The sequence below is a fragment of the Rhinatrema bivittatum genome, chromosome 8 (genome assembly GCF_901001135.1).
Source record: "Rhinatrema bivittatum chromosome 8, aRhiBiv1.1, whole genome shotgun sequence".
NCBI lineage: Eukaryota > Metazoa > Chordata > Amphibia > Gymnophiona > Rhinatrematidae > Rhinatrema > Rhinatrema bivittatum.
This window is the reverse complement of record NC_042622.1, coordinates 186,396,288-186,413,729: the sequence shown is the minus strand read 5'-3', so window position 1 is coordinate 186,413,729 and position 17,442 is coordinate 186,396,288. Positions and strand designations below refer to the sequence as shown.

At 46.7% G+C, this 17,442-nt stretch overlaps 1 protein-coding gene across 2 annotated transcripts in view; it reads left to right on the top strand.

Annotated features, from left to right (window-relative positions):
• Nucleotides 1–17,442, top strand: part of UBE2G1 (ubiquitin conjugating enzyme E2 G1) — a 185,574-nt gene that overhangs the window by 123,387 nt on the left and 44,745 nt on the right. For both annotated transcript variants that reach the window (XM_029612570.1, XM_029612571.1), the window contains one exon: nucleotides 16,678–16,775. In XM_029612570.1, the coding sequence (XP_029468430.1) occupies nucleotides 16,678–16,775 (98 nt within the window). The remainder of the gene's footprint in view (nucleotides 1–16,677; nucleotides 16,776–17,442) is intronic.

Here is a 17,442-nt window from a genome sequence, read left to right as displayed (position 1 = left end):
TGCTGGCGGTGTGCTCAGCACGCCGCATCTCAGAGCTACAAGCACTGTCCTGCCGAGACCCATTTCTCAGAATCACTCCTGAGGCTATCCATCTTTGTACGGTTCCCTCCTTTCTACCTAAAGTGGTTTCACAGTTTCATCTTAACCAAACCATATCCTTGCCTACCATGGCGGGTTTGAAGAAATCTGAAGAAGGGCGTTTATTACACCATCTCGACATTGGCAGATTGCTGCCCAGATATCTGGAAGTGACACAAGAAGTACGAAAGACGGACCATCTGTTCGTCCTGCACAGCGGGAAGAAACAAGGTGAAGCGGCCTCGCGGCCCACCATCGCCCGCTGGATTAAAGAAGTTATCCGAGCAGCTTACGTAGAGGCTGGGAAGTCTCCGCCTCTACAGGTCAAGGCTCATTCTACCAGAGCACAAGCTGCATCCTGGGCAGAATCCAGGATGCTGTCGCCTGCAGAAATATGTAAAGCGGCGACATGGTCCTCCCTCCATACCTTCTCCAGGTTCTACCGTCTGGATGTCCAGGCCAGGGAGGACACAGCATTTGCGAGGGCGGTACTACATGGTCCTCAGGCAGCTTCCCGCCCTGGCTGGGAGTAAAGCTTTTGTACATCCCATTCGTTCTGAGTCCATCTGGCTACACGCCAGGAAATGTTGAGATTACTTACCTGATAATCTCCTTTTCCTTAGTGTAGACAGATGGACTCTGCATCCCGCCCAGCTGCCTGTGTACATGGGTTTCACTGATTCAAGGTAAGCCATGTCATTTGTGTACATAAGAGCGTCACCTTTTGCCAGGTGTCGACTCCTTCCGGTTGGGAATGCTGGTGGTCTCCAGCTACTATCAATCGGTCAGGGGAATCCTGTTTCACTATTTCACTGAGCGTCAGTACACACATCCATAACAGCTTTTGCAAGGAAGATTACTGAGTTGCTACGCTTCCTGTGGGGGTATATATACCCGTGCTGACGTCAGATCCGTCTCCAACTGCTAGCACGAGCATACTATACCCATTCGTTCTGAGTCCATCTGTCTACACTAAGGAAAAGGAGATTATCAGGTAAGTAATCTCAACATTTTCTTTTTTTATTAGACTTAGTCTGAGGCATAGATTATGCACATCTGTAAAAACCATTTAAATATCCTCAAATATCACTGACTTACAGAATAGCTGAAAATTTGTATAAATTTTGTATAAATCTTTTAGATTGAAAAAATTTGCAAGTAATGGCATCATCTGGCTATCTGTGTGGTAGAGCATATGCAAGTATCACTAGACTATATACCAGGATATTAAAGCTGTACTCTGATACCAAGGAATGTGCAAGTTGTGCCAAATTGTCCTGTTGCACTATAAATGGAGCCTAACTTCACAGGGATCTTTTTGCAGCACCAGTTGAATCCTTTATTAAAATTATTCTAGGCTATAAACCTTAGATTTCAGGGTTTTTAAATTGAAGTTTCAAAATTATTTGAAGAAACATTGACCATGCTAGAATGGTTCTGGATTTTTTTCTGAAATAGGTAATCCATATATTTGAGTAAAAAAAAAATAAAAAAAATATATAAAATAAAAAAAAAAAATAAATAAATATAAATATAAATATAAATATATATATATATATATATATATATATATATATATATATATATATATCCTGTAGAACACGTGCTCTGCTCTTTAAAGTGGGAGGCTTGTAATGGGGGTGAGGAGGACTCTTCCTTTGGCATTAGTGGAGCTTTTAGGGATGTGCAGAGCAAAAGTATATGTCCATATGTCCAAAGGGGGTCCCATTTGCGGTCAATATGGACATAAAAAAAATTAAATGAGTTGGGTATATGTCCATATGTGCAAAAAAAAAAATTTAAACCTCCTCACCCTCCTTAATCCCCCCCACCAGACTTACCACAACTCCCTGGTGATCGAGCGAGGAGTGAGGACGTCATTTCTGCAATCCTTGGCGAGAAGCATGTGACGTCGGCGGCACGTCGAGTGACGCCGGCGTCACTTGATTCCCGGCAAGTTCGCGCCGGAAGGTTCGTTCGGCCCAAAAAGAACTTTTGGCCAGCTTGGGGGGGTCAGGAGGCCCCCCCAAGCTGGCCAAAAGTTCTTTTTGGGCCGAACGAGCCTTCCGGCGCGAACTCGCCGGGAATCACGTGGCGCCGACGTCACGTGATTCCCGGCGAGTTCGCGCCGGAAGGCTCGTTCGGCCCAAAAGGAACTTTTGGCCAGCTTGGGGGGGTCAGGAGGTCCCCCCAAGCTGGCCAAAAGTTCTTTTGGGCCGAACGAGCCTTCCGGCGCGAACTCGCCGGGAATCACGTGGCGCCGCGTCACTCGACGTGCCGCCGACGTCACATGCTTCTCGCCAAGGATTGCAGAAATGACGTCCTCGCTCGATCACCAGGGAGTTGTGGTAAGTCTGGTGGGGGGGATTAAGGAGGGTGAGGGGGTTTAAATTTTTAATGTGGCTCAATCGCGATTTCCAACATATATCCAACATAGCTATGTTGGATATATGTGGGAAATCCGATCGTATATGTCGAATCCTTTTTTTAAGTTAAAAAAAAAATATGAGTAGCGTTTTACATATGCGGTCAATACGAATGCACATCCCTAGGAGCTATATCCTTGGTACAAGTTGATACACAGGGCAGGTGAGCGGGGGCTGGGGGAAAGTTTGCCGCCTACCCTTACCCCTGCCTCTAACGCACGCAGCATGTATACGATATGTAAATGAACGAATTAGCTATTTAATGAACGAATTAGCTATTCCCCTCCGATACTGTGACGCGCGCTCCGATTATCTCCTTTGTAACCCGCTATTTTGCCGCGTCCTTAACCTGTTAGTTTACCGCCTACCCTCTACCTGTTCGAACGGCTACGTACCGGACTGCACCATGGACGACCTCCATATATACTAACATTTGGAGCGGGCGGGTGGGCGCCCATTTGATCCAGGCGGCGGCGGGAGCCGGCGGGCGTGCATTCATCCAGGCGGAGGGAGCCGGCAGCGAAAGCGGCCTCCGGCAGCCCCCGCCGGCAGTGAATGAATGCACGCCTGTGTAGCCCGTGTGATTTCAGCGCTCAAGGCAGTCACATGCCGTGATGTCACGCCTTGAGCGTATTTATATATAACACTTTATTCCCTTTTGTTTTAATTTTCGCCCTGCGCCTTGCTCTATGGGGGGAGGGGGGGGGAACCATCCACTTCCTGGTGCCTGTCATTTCAAATGTCATTTGAAATGACAGGTACCAGCGCACCCAGGATACTGTATAGGCGCTGTATTAAGCGCCTATACAGTAAAATGGGTTGCGCGGGCCTAACGCTTCGCAGACGCGGCTTGCATTTGTAAGTAATTTACATAGAGTATCGAGCGGTATGTGAAGAGGACTGTGCGTGCGGGGAACGAGGGTGCGCCCGGCACTGCCGCACTCTTTCTACCGCGGCCTTAGAGTATCGACCTGTATAGTTGCCAAATAGATATACATTTTATACCATTCTGATTGTTCATTAAGTCCATGCAGTTTGCTGATGAGCATAAAAATCCAGAATTGTTTGCGTAAATTAAGATTGGCTTGAGGGTGACCGCCCATGTTTCCAGGACATGTTCAACACTGTCCACCATAAGTTATTAATGTCTCAGAGGACCAGCAGGAAGGTAGTCCTCTTACATGGATAACATCAGATGGAGCCCCAATGTGAGAAACTTATGTCAGTTTCTAGAACTTTGACCAGGCACACTGAGCATGCCCATCATGCCTTATAACACATGTCCATGCAGGGTCCCTCTAGTCTTTTTTTTTTTTTTTTTTTTTCATGGAGCTGTAAGCCTTGTGATGTGAGTGAGCTCACTTTGGCTGTTTTTGCCTTGGGTGAAAATTTTTGCTTTTCTTAGTGTCCAGTCAGATGAATCCATAGCTAGTGGGTTATGGTTATGCCCCTCTACCAGCAGATGGAGATGGAGCAAATTGACGTCACAGTATGTGTATGTGCTGTTGCTCATAGTTTTCAGTTCGTTTTTTGTTTTGTTGGAAATGGCCACATCTGGTATTTGGTAATGCCTGAACCTGAAGACCATGTCCATCATAGATCCGTATAAGATGTGTCCTCTGCCTGGGGGCATCACATGATGTCCAGTTTTGCTGTTTATGCACCCGGATGACCCCAGGGACTTCGGCTTCAACTCAACAAGATGGAGCAGGTCTTTGGGTTGAAAACGTCCAAGCCATCAGCATCTGCAGCATCGGTATCAAAGGACCAAGGAGCCACACTGAGGCACTGACATTGGTGGGACAGTCTGTTCTGCCGATGCTGTTGGCAGATAGAGGCGCCAGAGACAGACTTAGTTTATCTTCTCCAGGCCAAGGTCATTGGGTTTCTCGTCATTGGCCTTGGCACTGGGGAAGGATTGGGCAATGCACCAAGGGAAGCTGAAGAAGCATCAGCACCTGTCCCTGTCAATGCATCCCTGTACCCAGCACCATGCACTGGATTTTGCCATGATGCCTCCAGAGCGCCCCCCCCCCCCCCCCCCCCGAGAGGTGTGCCAGGGGTTCACGACTCTCTCCAACTGTCCTGATGCCAGTCACCGATCCATCTCAAGGATCTGAGGAGGATCTGGCCACCTCTCCTTCCTCCCGTCAGTGTTAGCATTGGCAATCTTTGAGGAGGAACTGGAGCACCGAGTCCAATTAGTGGTGGACTGGGTGCTGCATGGCTTCATTCCTGTGGCACCAATGGTACTGGACCCAGTGCCACCTGCCTTGTACCACTTCTGGAAAAGCTTACCATGCTCATTGGTGTGTTACAGACCCAGCTGGCATCTGTTCCCAGGACAGCATCAGTGCCAGGAGGGGCAAAGAGGCCTCCCCTACTGATAAAGTGGTCATCGCCGAGGAGGAGGAAGCTCCACCAGGCCTGGCAGAGATGCAGAGGCCTGCTGCTCCCGTCCAGTTTTATCCATACCTGCACCTCTGGACAAAGGCAGAGCACCTAGGGATCTATGACCCCTGGGGAGATGTTTTGGAGTCCTTCTCCAGAGGAGTGAAGGAAGTCTCCGCCTGAGGACTTCACCCTCACAAAACATGCAAAGGTTATGGCGGAATCCATCCCTTTTCAGTTATTAATGGAGGAGAATGGCATGCACAAAATACTTGAGATCCTCTGGTTTGTGGAGCCTCTTAAGGGAATCATGGTGGTACCAGTACATAAGATTCTTAAGGAGTTGCTGCTGAGGATATGGGAACACCCCCTCACAGTGCCTCCCATAAATAAGGCAGACGGGGTCAACCTAGTCCAGAAGGATGCTGGATTCAACAAGCATCAGCTGCCCCATCAGTCGGTGGGGGTCAAATCCACTCTCAAGGGCCAAGTGCTCTGACTCGTTCCTTGGTGCCCCTGGAGAAAGACCATAGAGCGATAGATGCACTTGGAAGGTATTTCAAGGTGCCATGCTCATTGCCAGTATTGGGGCCTATCAGCTCTACATGAGCCAGTACTTGTGGGACATCTGGAAGCAGATGCAGGAGGTGGCTGAGCAGTTGCCTCAAGAGTAGCAAGATACCCTCATGATGTTGGTGCATAAGGGCTTGGAGTGCAGAAAACACACGGTCTGTACAACCTATGATGTTTTTGAGACAGCATAGAAAGACTCTGCAGTGGGAATAGTTGCCCACAAAATGGCATGGCTGCAGGCCTCTGATCTCCGACCAGAGGTACAGGAATGATTCGCTGATATGATTTGTACTGGGGAGAATCTCTTTGGAGATAAGGTGAGGAATGCTGTGGCCCAAATTCAGGACCACCATGAAACCCTCCAGCAACTCTCCACCAGCACTCCATACTAGTCGTCCTCTTCTAAGAGGCTGATGAGACAGAGGCCAAGGAAGTCTTTTCACCAAAGGAAGTACGGTCTTCTGCCTCCTCACTCCATCTACACCATTAGGGCTCATGTGGCAGTCCTAGTAGCAGAGAGTTCCCAAGCCCCAGCCAGATCCTCAGTCAACTCTGGGGACGGGGTTTGGACTGGGGTCATAGGGAACATAGACCAGTTCCCCTCATTCAGGATAATGAACCCTCTGGTTGGGGGCAGATTGCAGTTCTCTGCAAACCAGTGGCCCAGTATATCCTCGGACCAGTGGGTTCTGTCCATTGTCAAAGGGTAATAATTGATCTATAGTCTGTCCCACCAAATTGCCCTCTGAGCCCATCTTGGGACCGGTAGCACATCAGGAGGTACTACAAGCAGAGCTCTCCTTCCTCTTAATGGCAAGAGCGGTCGAGCTGGCAGGGTGCAAAGAATGGGGATTCTACTCCAGGTACTTTCTGATTCCAAAGAGAACAGGAAGACTCCGTCCCATCTTAGACCTAAGGGCCTTGAGCAAGTTTCTAATAAATGTTCAAGATGACTTGCTTGGGCATCTTGTTTCCCCTTTTTCAAAAAGGGGACTGGCTATGTTTCCTCAACCTAAAGGAGAGACACACTCCTATCGAGATCTTCCTCAGTCACAGGAAATTGTTATAAATCTGCTGCTCGGAGTTAGCAATCTGTTATCGAGCTCCTCCTGTAGAGGGAGGAGTTAGCAATCTGTCAATCCCTGCTGCTAGGAATATCAATCTATAGGAACTGCTTCCCAGGGGCGGAGTTAGAATCTGTAATACCTTATCCCACCACGGAGAGATGTTGGCAATCTGTTATAAGCCCGCCAGGGAGTTAGCAATTGGTTATGGATCACCCCGCCAAGAGGAAGAGCTAACAATTGTTAATACTCCGTAAGCAGAGTTAGTGTTCTGTAGTGGGTTGGCTTCCCACAGAGTGGCAGTCATATAATACTGCTCTAGTAGTATAAGGAATGAACACTTGAGATTAATTGGTGAATCCCTGGGCTGATGGCAGATGACAGCACTCTCAAGAGGATGTCCTGAGAGGGACCACTGGCTAGGCTGGAATATGGAGACAAACTCAGTTCTTTATTAGACTGGAAGTAGAACCATCAGAGGTGGCAGTAGTGAGCTGATGTGCCCGGCAGGGCTGAAGTCCTTCTGGTACTGGAATTGCGGTCTCTGGATTGCTGAGCTGTAGAGAGAGACTATAGATAGTGAGTAGCCAGGGTATGCTGGATACATAAACAGTAGTAGATGATACACTCACAATTGTAGATATCTATAATGGCCTCTAAGCAACAGAGTCTTCAGTATTCAGGAACAGGAGCAGTAGGCGAGTGTTGGTTCCTATATGCAATCTGGAATGAGAACTCACAATATCTGTGTATGAGATGGCTTATGGAATAGAAGATAATCTTTGGAGGGTTTTAGGAACATAGGCCCTTGTGGAGCGAGTACCGGTTCCTATCTGCAATCTATAATAGTAATGCACAGATATAGGTATATGATAATAGTAGCTTCTGATATAGAGAGTAGAAGGGATTTAGACATGGGCCCTCATGAGGCGAGTACAGTTATTAATAATGATTCACGATTTCCGTACCTGCATAACGTCGTAGACTGAAGGGAGTCTTCGGAGATTAGGAATATAGGCCCTCGTGGAGCGAGTACCGATTCCTATCTGTAATAGAACTCACTGTGTTCTAGTCTGCGATCGCTTCCAGGTAGTAAGGAGTCTTCTGAGCATTCAGGGACGTAGGCCCTCGAGCGAGTACCGGATCCCGTCTTAGCAATCTGAAATCAAGAAGAGAGAGAGCGCGGGGCCCCCGAGGAGTGGGGGCCCTGCTCTGCCTCCACCATCTAAGTAAGATAGTGGAGGCAGAGCAGCGGAGGATGAAGCGGGTCGGAATGATCCCCGCAATCAAACCCCTTGCTAACTCAATTTGTAGCTGCAAGTAAAGACCTTTTAAACTGGAAGCGGATGACGTCACTACAGGGGGATGTCATCGAGGTTTGCGCCCTTGCCGGTACAAACTCTGGAGCGCGTGCCCTTATGTCATCAGGAACATGGCGGATCTGCAGCGTCAGCCCAGCCCAGGGATTCCAGGAAGTATGGCGAGGAGAAACCACTGCAGCATCTGTCCGTCGGACCCGAAGGGAGTCTCCTCTAAGGTAAAGAGGGTGGAGCGAGGGCGAGAACAGGCACGAACGCAACAGAAATATCTGATTTGTGGTGGGAAAAGAGCACTTCCAGTACTGGGTGTTGCTGTTCAGGCTTGCATCAGCCCCACGAGTCTTCACAAAATGCTTCGCCGTGGTGGTGGCGCACCTCTGCAGGCTGGGAATGCATGATTTCCCATATCTGGATGATTTGACTGGTCAAGTGCATGTCTCAGGCAGGGACCACCAGATTTGACCGGGTGTTGGAGTCACTAGGGTTCATTCTCAACTACCCAAAGTCCTGTTTCAGCCCATCACTTCAATTTGACTTCATAGGAGCCCTGCTAAACAGCTCAGGCCAAAGCCTTCCTGCCTCGCCAGAAGGCCGTCACCTTGGCGACCATCACAGCAGAGATCCAACAGAGCCAGTAGGTGTCAGCCTGGAACATATTGAGGCTGTTGGGCCATATGAACTGTCCATGTCACTCCCTTGGCACATTTATGCATGCGTAGAGCCCAGTGGATGCTGAGGTTGCAGTGGCACCAGGCCACTCAGAGCCTCCAGGATTGCATCAGTCACCATGTCTCTCCAGGACTCATTGTCCTGGTGGCAGGTACTTTCAAATCTGGAATTGGGTATTTCTTTTCAAAGTCTCCCTACCCAAATTATCCTAACCACGGATGCATCCAACCTGGGGTGGGGAGCTCATGTAGATCGGCTCAGCACAGAGGGCCTTTAGTCTGCTCAGGAGCACTCTTGTCAAATCAACTTCCTGGAGTTTTGGGCAATCAGGTACGCACTGTGGACTTTTGGAGATCGGCTGTCCAACAAAGTTGTCCTGATTCAAACTGACAACCAGGTAGTCATGTGGTATGTCATCAAGCAAGGAGGCACAGGATCATACCTCCTGTGTCGAAGCAGTCTAGATCTAGTCATAGCCCTGTCCCACAGGATGGGGCTCAGGGCCATTTACCTGGCTGGGACAGAGAATGTGATAAGTTAAGTCAAGCCTTTAGACCCCATGAGTGATCCTTGGACTGGGGGTAGCAAATCAGATATTCCACCTCTGGGGGAGTCTGGACATCTGTTCGTGTCCCTCTGCAACAGGAAGGTGCCTCTATTTTGCTCCCTGTACAGGTAGCAAACCAGCCTCGGACACTCTTGCCCATCATTGGGGCAAGGGTCTTCTCTATGCAAATCTTCAGATTCCCTTAGTGGCGAAGACTCTCTTGAAGCTTCACGAGGTCAAGGGGAACTATGATCCTCATAGCCCTTCATTGGCCAAGACAGATCCGGTTTCCACTCCTCTGGGATTGTCCATCTGGAGGCATCTGGGGATTTCCCCAGATCTCATCATGCAAGATCAAGCCAGGCTGTGGCATCCCAACCTCCAGGCCCTGTTGCTCACAGCCTGGATGTTGAGAGGTTAATCCTATAGCCGTTTGATCTTTCAGAGGAAGTGTCTCAGGTCCTGGTGGCTTCTAGAAAGCCTTTCACTAGAAAGTCCTATGGACTGAAGTAGAGGAGGTGTTCTGTATGGTGTGAGCAGAAAGCCCTAGATCGTTCTACTTCCGTACACAAAAACTGTTTGACTACCTTCTACACCTGTCTGAAGCTGGCTTAAAGACCAATTCTGTTCACCTCCGTGCAGTTGGTGCATACCACCAAGATGTGATGGTACGCCTATCTCTGTACAACCTATAGCTGTATGTTTCATGCAGGGCTTGCTTCAATTGAAGCCTTCCCTAAGGCCTCTCGCTGTATCTTGGGACTTTAACATGGTGTTAGCTAGGTTGATGAAATCTCTTGTAGCGCCACTGCGCACCTGTAACCTGAAGTACCTGACCTGGAAGGTCATATTTTTGGTGGTGGTCACCTCCAGGTCAGCAAGCTCCAGGCCTTAGTGACTTATCCACATTACACTAAGTTTTATCATGACAGGGTGGTCTTGCGTATGCACCCTAAGTTTCTGCCTAAAGTGGTGATGGACGTCCATCTTAACCATTCAGTTATCCTGCCAACATTCTTTCCTAGGCCCCATTCGCACCAAGGTGAACGAGCACTGCACAGTTTGGACTGCAAGTGAGCCTTAACCATCTTTCTGGTGCGGACAGAAGCTCATAGACAGTCCACCCAACTTTTTTTTTTTTTTTAATTTCTTTTGATAAGAATAGGTTGGGTGTTGCCTTTGTCAAACAGACACTATCCATCTGGCTAGTAGATTGCATCTACTTCTGTTATGCCCAGGTGGGACTCCATCTTGGTCATATTAGTGCTCATTCTGCTAGAGCTGTGGCAGCGTGTGTGGCCCACTTGTGTGTGGCAGTTCCCATGGAGATCTGCAAGGCTGCAATGTGGAATGGTCGCTGCAAATCAGATATAGTTGCAGTGGAGAAACTGTAGAGAAGGGTGAACAAAATAAGGGGCATGGAACAGCTCCCCTATGAGGAAAGGCTAAAGAAGTTAGGGCTGTTCAGTTTGGGGAAGAGACGACTCAGTGGGGATATGATAGAGGTCATAAAAGGACTTGAACAGGCTAATGTAAATCTGTTACTCTCTCAGATAATAGGACTAGAGGATACTCCATGAAGTTAGCAAGTAGCTCATTTAAAACAAATTGAAGAAAATTATTTTTCACTCAGCACATAGTTAAGCTCTGGAATTAATTACCAAAGGATGTGGTTATGGCAGTTAGTGTAACTGGGTTTAAAAAAGATTTGGGTAAGTTCCTAGAGGAAAAATCCATAAACTGCTATTAATAAGGAGTTGTAGCTTGAGATCTATTTAATGTTTGGGTACTTGCCAGGAACTTGTGACCTGGATTGGCCACTGTTGGAAACAGGATGCTGGGCTTGATGGACCCTTGGTGTGACATGTTATGTTTATGTTGACACATTCATATCTCATTACTGTCTAGATAGGGATTGCTAACTCAACAGTAGGTTCAGCCAGTCTGTCCTTCAGAACCTGTTTGAGGTGGGAGAACGTAACTTTTCCGCCTAGATTCCATTGTTTGGGTTCAGGCTATCACCCCCTCTGTTACCAACAGCACCAATAGTTGCCTGCCCGTTGGTACCTGGTTGGGTGTCTGTTGGTTCCCTTTTGTGTTGGAGCAGCCTGTAGCTAGAGATTCACCCATATATGAGGACTACAATCCTGCTTGTCCTCAAAGTAGAGTTGCTTATCTGTAACAGGTGTTCTTTGGGGACAGCAGGATGTTAATTCTCACGAAACCTGCTCCGTATCCTGTGGAGTTGGATTTCTCCTATTTGTTTTAATCATAATTCTTTCTATGTTACAAGACTGGAGAGGGACCCTGCATGGACACATGGTATAGGGCAGGGGTCGGGAACCCATGGCTCGCGAGCCAGATATGGCTCTTTTGAGGGCTGCATCTGGCTCGCAGACAGTCACCACACTTTCCCGCTGACCCAGCTGCTCCCTGGTCCTCCTCCGCCCGGGCTTAAAATGCTGTCAGCCCGGGCGGAACGCGGCAGGACAGTTGGAGTCAGCGGCACCGGCGTGCTCTCTTCTTCCCCCCCACGGCCCGGAAGAGGAAGTGGAGTGTATCGGGTGCGTGCGCGGCAAGAAGAGGCCACGCTGGTGCGCTCGGCATCGGCCCGAAGAAAAGAAGACTGTGCAGCGCGGCTCGGAGGAAAATGAAGAGGTTCAACCGCAGCCGATGGGACTCCGCCTCCGCGAGGGCTGAAAATGAAGAGGTTAGCGTTGGGAGGAGGCTGCTGCTGCCGCGAGTTCCCGGGATGGGGGTGGGAGTGGGGGAGAGAGTGAATGAGCGAGCAAACACAGCTTGCTCACTCATTCACTCTCTCTCTCCCCCACCCCGGGAACTCGCGGCAGCAGCAGCCTCCTCCCAACGCTAACCTCTTCATTTTCAGCCCTCGCGGAGGCGGAGTCCCATCGGCCGCGGTTGAAGATCTTCATTTTCCTCCGAGCCGCGCTGCAGTCTTCTTTTCTTCGGGCCGATGCCGAGCGCACCAGCGTGGCCTCTTCTTGCCGCGCACGCACCCGATACTCTCCACTTCCTCTTCCGGGCCGCGGGGGGGGGGCTGTGTGTGTGTGAGAGAGAGAGATTGCATGTATGTGAATGATTGAGAGCCTGTACATGTGAAAGAGAGTATGTCTGTGATTGAGAGCCTGCCTGTGAGAGAGAGAGCATGAATGTAAGTTTACCATTGGGAACCTGTATGTGTAAGTTTGTGATTGAAAACCTGTTTGTGTGAAAGAGTATGTGTGTATGATTGAGATCCTTTGTGTGTGAGAGAAATCATGTGTATGTATGATTAAGAGCCTGTGTGTATAAGTAAGAGAGAGATCATGTGTGTCTGTGTGTGATTGAGAGCTGGTTTAGGTGAGGGAGCATGTGAGTATGTGATTGAGAGCCTGTGTGTAAATGAGAGAAAAAGACAGCATGTATTTATGTGATTGAAAGCCTGTGTGTGTGTGTGCAAGCGTGAAAAGATAGATAGCATGTGTGTAAATGTGTAATTAAGAGCCTATATAAGTGAGAGAGAAAAAACATGGGTATATGTGAGTACTGAGAGCATGTGTGTATAGGTGTGACATTGAGAGCCAGTGTGAGAGAGAGCGCTGGTATGTGACTTGAGAGAGGAGAAAGTTCCAAGCAAACCACCCCAACTCCTGCTAATTCAGAACAATCTCAGGACACCTGGATATCAAACGTTCCCAGGTAGGCAGAGCAAAAAATTTTTGTATCCTTATTATTTTTCATTACTGGGTCTTTGTGTGTGCTATTTTGAAATATTTTGTTGGTATCTGGAAATGTTTTATATGAGTTTTTAATTATTGGATATTCCACTCATCAGCTGTTTCGAAATATGTTCTTTTTGTTAGTACAGTTTTACTGCTGATTTTATATTTCTTGATTTGTTTTATAAGGATGAGTGATGTTTCTTTTTTCCTTTGTTACACTGCATACAGAGACTCTGGCTTGTTGCAGTTTCCAATTCAGTTTTTCTGCATGCTTCTTGTTATGCGTTTTGGTCTCTTTATTCTATGTTAAGTGAGGGACAGCACGTGATTCAGGTGAGGTTTTCTGCTGGCGTGAAGTTTCTGTGTAGGACTCTATAGCAGCCTGACTTGGTCCGTTTTCCTAATAGGAGATGTATTGGTGTCTTAAGGCCTGGTGTAATATTTTCAGAGACTTATTGTACTTTAAAAGTGTGATCTTACATAAAATGCACACATTTACTTGTATTTAGTTTTAAACATTTTGTATGGCTCTCATGGAATTACATTTTAAAATATGTGGCGTTTATGGCTCTCTCAGCCAAAAAGGTTCCTGACCCCTGGTATAGGGCATCTGGGCATGCTCAGTGTGCCTAGTCAAAGTTCTAGAGACTTTGACACTTTTCCGCATCGGGGCTTCATCTGATGTCACCCACGTGTGAGTACTAACATCCTGCTGTCCTCAGAACACCTGTTACTGGTAAGCAACTCTGCTTTTTATTTTAAAAAATGTATTAGCACTATCTATAATTCTATGTGGCACACAAAATCAAAATAAGTTTACACAAACTGATACAGGTATGGTGTTCAGTAAGGCATTTTCATATTGTGCGCTTGGTACGCCCAATATATACCCACTTGCATGGACACTGGATCAAATATACTACCCAAGTAGTGTTAGCCGGATGTTTAAATTCACCATTGTGCCTGTAGTAGGCTGAATCCACTCATGACCCTGTACCACCAAGGCACAAAACGGGCACCATTTATATGATGTCCTGGGGTTGCAAGGACATTCTTATGCCAACTCAGGGCATCCAGAATGCACATCACTGAATTTTTCGCTCCATAAGATGCACTTTTTTCCCCCAAAAATGGGGGTAAATGTCTGTGCATCTTATGGAGCGAATATTAAGCCCCCCCCCCCCCCAGGTCCCTGGTGGTCCAGCGGGGGTCCTGGAGCGATCTTCTGCACTCGGGCTGTCGGCTGCCAGTATTCAAAATGGCACCAATAACCTTTTCCCTTACTATGTCACAGGGGCTACCGATGCCATTGGTTGGCCCCTGTCACATGGTAGGAGCACAAGATGGCGCCGGCAGTCCATTGCTCCTACCATGTGATAGGGGCCGACCGGAAGCCCCTGTGACATAGAAAGGGCAAAGGCTATTGGTGCCATTTTGAATACTGGTGGCCGATGGCCCGAGTGCAGGAGATCGATCCTGGACCCCCCTCTGGACCACCAGGGACTTTTGGCAAGTCTTGGGTGGGGGGTTGTTTTTTTGTTTTAATATTCTCTCCATAAGATGGACAGACATTTTCCCCCCACTTTTAGGGGAAAAAAATTGCGTCTTATGGAGCAAAAAATATGGTAGCTTTTGATCCAATGTCCGACTTGGTGTGTATTGGGCATACTACGCATGTAATAGGAGTACACCTTACTGAACAGCGTAGTTGTATCAATACATGTAATTTACAGATTCTTCTGGTGTCTCACTATATTGATAGGGACCTTTGTATTCCGTTGTTATTGTATTTTGCCTGGGAATTTCAATGTGATGGTAAAAATCAATGGAAAAAATTATGATGCAGGAAAAAAAACAATAGAAAAGTCATTTTCCACTCTTAAAATCACATTGAAATCCCCAGGAAAAAAAAATGAGGCCCTTATATTGAGCACCACCACACATTTAATGACTTATGGTGGACAGTGTTGGAACATTTCCTGAAACAGGGGGCAGTGAATCTCAAGCCAATCTTAATTTATGCAATTCTGGATTTTTATGCTTAACTCTTAAACTGCATGGACTTAATGAACAATAAGAATGGTATACAATTATTTAGATCTATTGGGTAGCTATCCATTTGTGGGCTATCTTTAGAGATGGGATTGACAGATTAATATACAATGAATCGGACATTCTTGGTTGTGTGACTTTTTCTGGTTTCTAAACACACAAAGCATTTCCTCTTTCAGACTCAATTATAGGAAGAAAGTGTGAGATGGATATTGAAGGACTAAGTGCCCTATGATGCATGTGACCACAGCATTGCAGTAATCCTCCTGATGCAGAGGCTATTAAAACTCAGCAGATTTTGATGATTCTTGAAAAATATATTGGGAGTGGAATTATGGCTGTTTGAAAAATATTTTGTCTGCAATTTTTTAAAAAAATCTTTGCCATAAAAACAAAGGACTATTGGGGTTTGCACAAACTGACTCGAACTATATAACCTTTTGCTTCATCAGAGCTGCCACTGGTTGGTAGTGATATATATGGTCCTCCAGAAAAAAACAGAATAAGTTCCATCCAGTAATACTTATTAGATAGTATGAGGTATTTCTGGGAGTCTTTTTCTATTAGGGGTTGTCTTCTCCCCCCCCCCCCCCCCCCTCCCCCAAAGACAGGCTGATCCAGTTCTGGTTTTACTTCACTGTATGCAGAAACTTGTAGTCTTAAGGTTTTTGAGCCCAGCAGATTCCTCCTGCTTCTTTGTGCTTATAGCTTAATTGGAACTTTGTATTGGGATCTAGTACCATAAACCTTCATCTTGTAGCTACCTGGGGATTGTTCTCCTGTCTTCTCTCTCCCAGTTAGCTTACCACGGAACATTGCTGTACAGTCCTCGGTTGGGGTCCATACAGCAGGGCTCCTTCTGCAATTGTGGGCCCTAAATCTGGCCACTAAGTGGGATGCCCCTACCCCACCCCAAGGGGATGGAGGACTGCCTTCTCATTCCCTGCTTGTCCAGGGATCCTGATGACCTCATGTGGAAGTCAAATCTAGCCAAGTTTAAAAAAAAAAAACAAAACGCAAATCCAGAATGGTGCTTTTACTTGACATTTAGAAGACGTGCAAAAAAAAAAATTGTTTTGCACCAGAGGTGTGTAGTGCACGCAGCACACGTGTCCTTGTGGCTGAGGATTTCATTGCAGCTATTTTTTGGTCATTTAAGGTGAAATATGACCTTTACGAAATCTCAGGTATACAAGCAGGCCCAGATTTGGAGCCAAAATTTTGATAGGTGCTGGAGCTTTGCTGCTATTGCTGTGCTTCCATCAGGGCCTGCCTCCCAGCCACTTACCTAAAGCACTGCGGTTACAATCCCACAGCAGCGGAAGCAGCAGCAACCTAGAAAAAATTCAGCGTGGTGCCTATAGCTACATGCTCATTGCCCTGCCTCTCACACAGGTTTTCATAGTAACAGGAAGCCCAGGTGGGAGGAGGGGACAGGGCCTTGAGTGTTGGGCTGCAGGCCCCATGCTGAATTTTTTCTAGGTTGTTGCTGCCACCACCACTGCAGGATCAGAACAGCAAGGTAAGCAGTTAAGAGTTGACACTAGCATTTCAGGAGAGGGGGATGGGAAGGGGGGGGGGGCCTCCCTCCCCCCTCCATGGTGCCTATGGGCGCCAGCAGTGGAAATCCAGTCCTGTATACAGGTGAGCCCTTATGGTAGCTGTTGCAATACTTTGAAATGTAGACATGCTTTTTTGCTATATTTTAAACATTATGTAGATCCATTTTAGGAAGGATAAATTAGTACCAGATTTGATCTTAGACTCTCAGCTTCTCATTTCAGTACTCCCTAGGAATTAACATACAAATAGTAACTTTTGTTCTCTGCTCCCCAGCGAAGGTGGTGTGTTCAAAGCACATCTCACTTTTCCAAAAGACTATCCCCTCAGGCCGCCCAAGATGAAATTCATCACAGAAATTTGGCATCCAAATGGTAAGAAATGTAATTTACTAGTTTCCTGTGTGGTGGTGGGGTTGTGTGTTTTTTTGTTTTTTGTTTTTTTTTAGGTATAGATCTAATTTTGGAATATTTTAAACTGGCTGCTGCGAATCTTGACAACTAGGTCATCCGTTTTTGGCAAATCAGCAGTAGCATGCCAAGGAAACCTTCATTGCTTTTGCTTTAAAAATGAGACAACTTTTATAAAAGGTTTGGTTATGGAGGATTTGCTTATACTTGTTTATAGCAGCTGTGTTGGTGCAATAAGGTTTCACAGGGTGTGTATTGTTTGCAATTAAACATCTCAAGTGTCTTGTGAGGCAGGAGGCCAAAGAAAGTGACTTCAGCTACCTGAGAATCTTAATTATACAACAGTATGCTCTCTGAAAAGCATTATTACTTGAATACAACAGAGCTATCATATAATAGTATTTCTTTTGTGTTTTTTTTTTTTTTTTGCTGTCAGCATTCTGAGAAGTGAATGTAAGGTTTATTCCATACCTATATAATTAGTGCTACAATCACATGATTTGTAACCATTATGGCTCATGTTACTTGCAAAATTCCATTTTGGAATTTAAAAAAAATCCTCCCCAATTTGAGAATTTCAAAAATGTATAAAATATTTGCATCTATAGTGTAATCACAACAGCAAGTACAA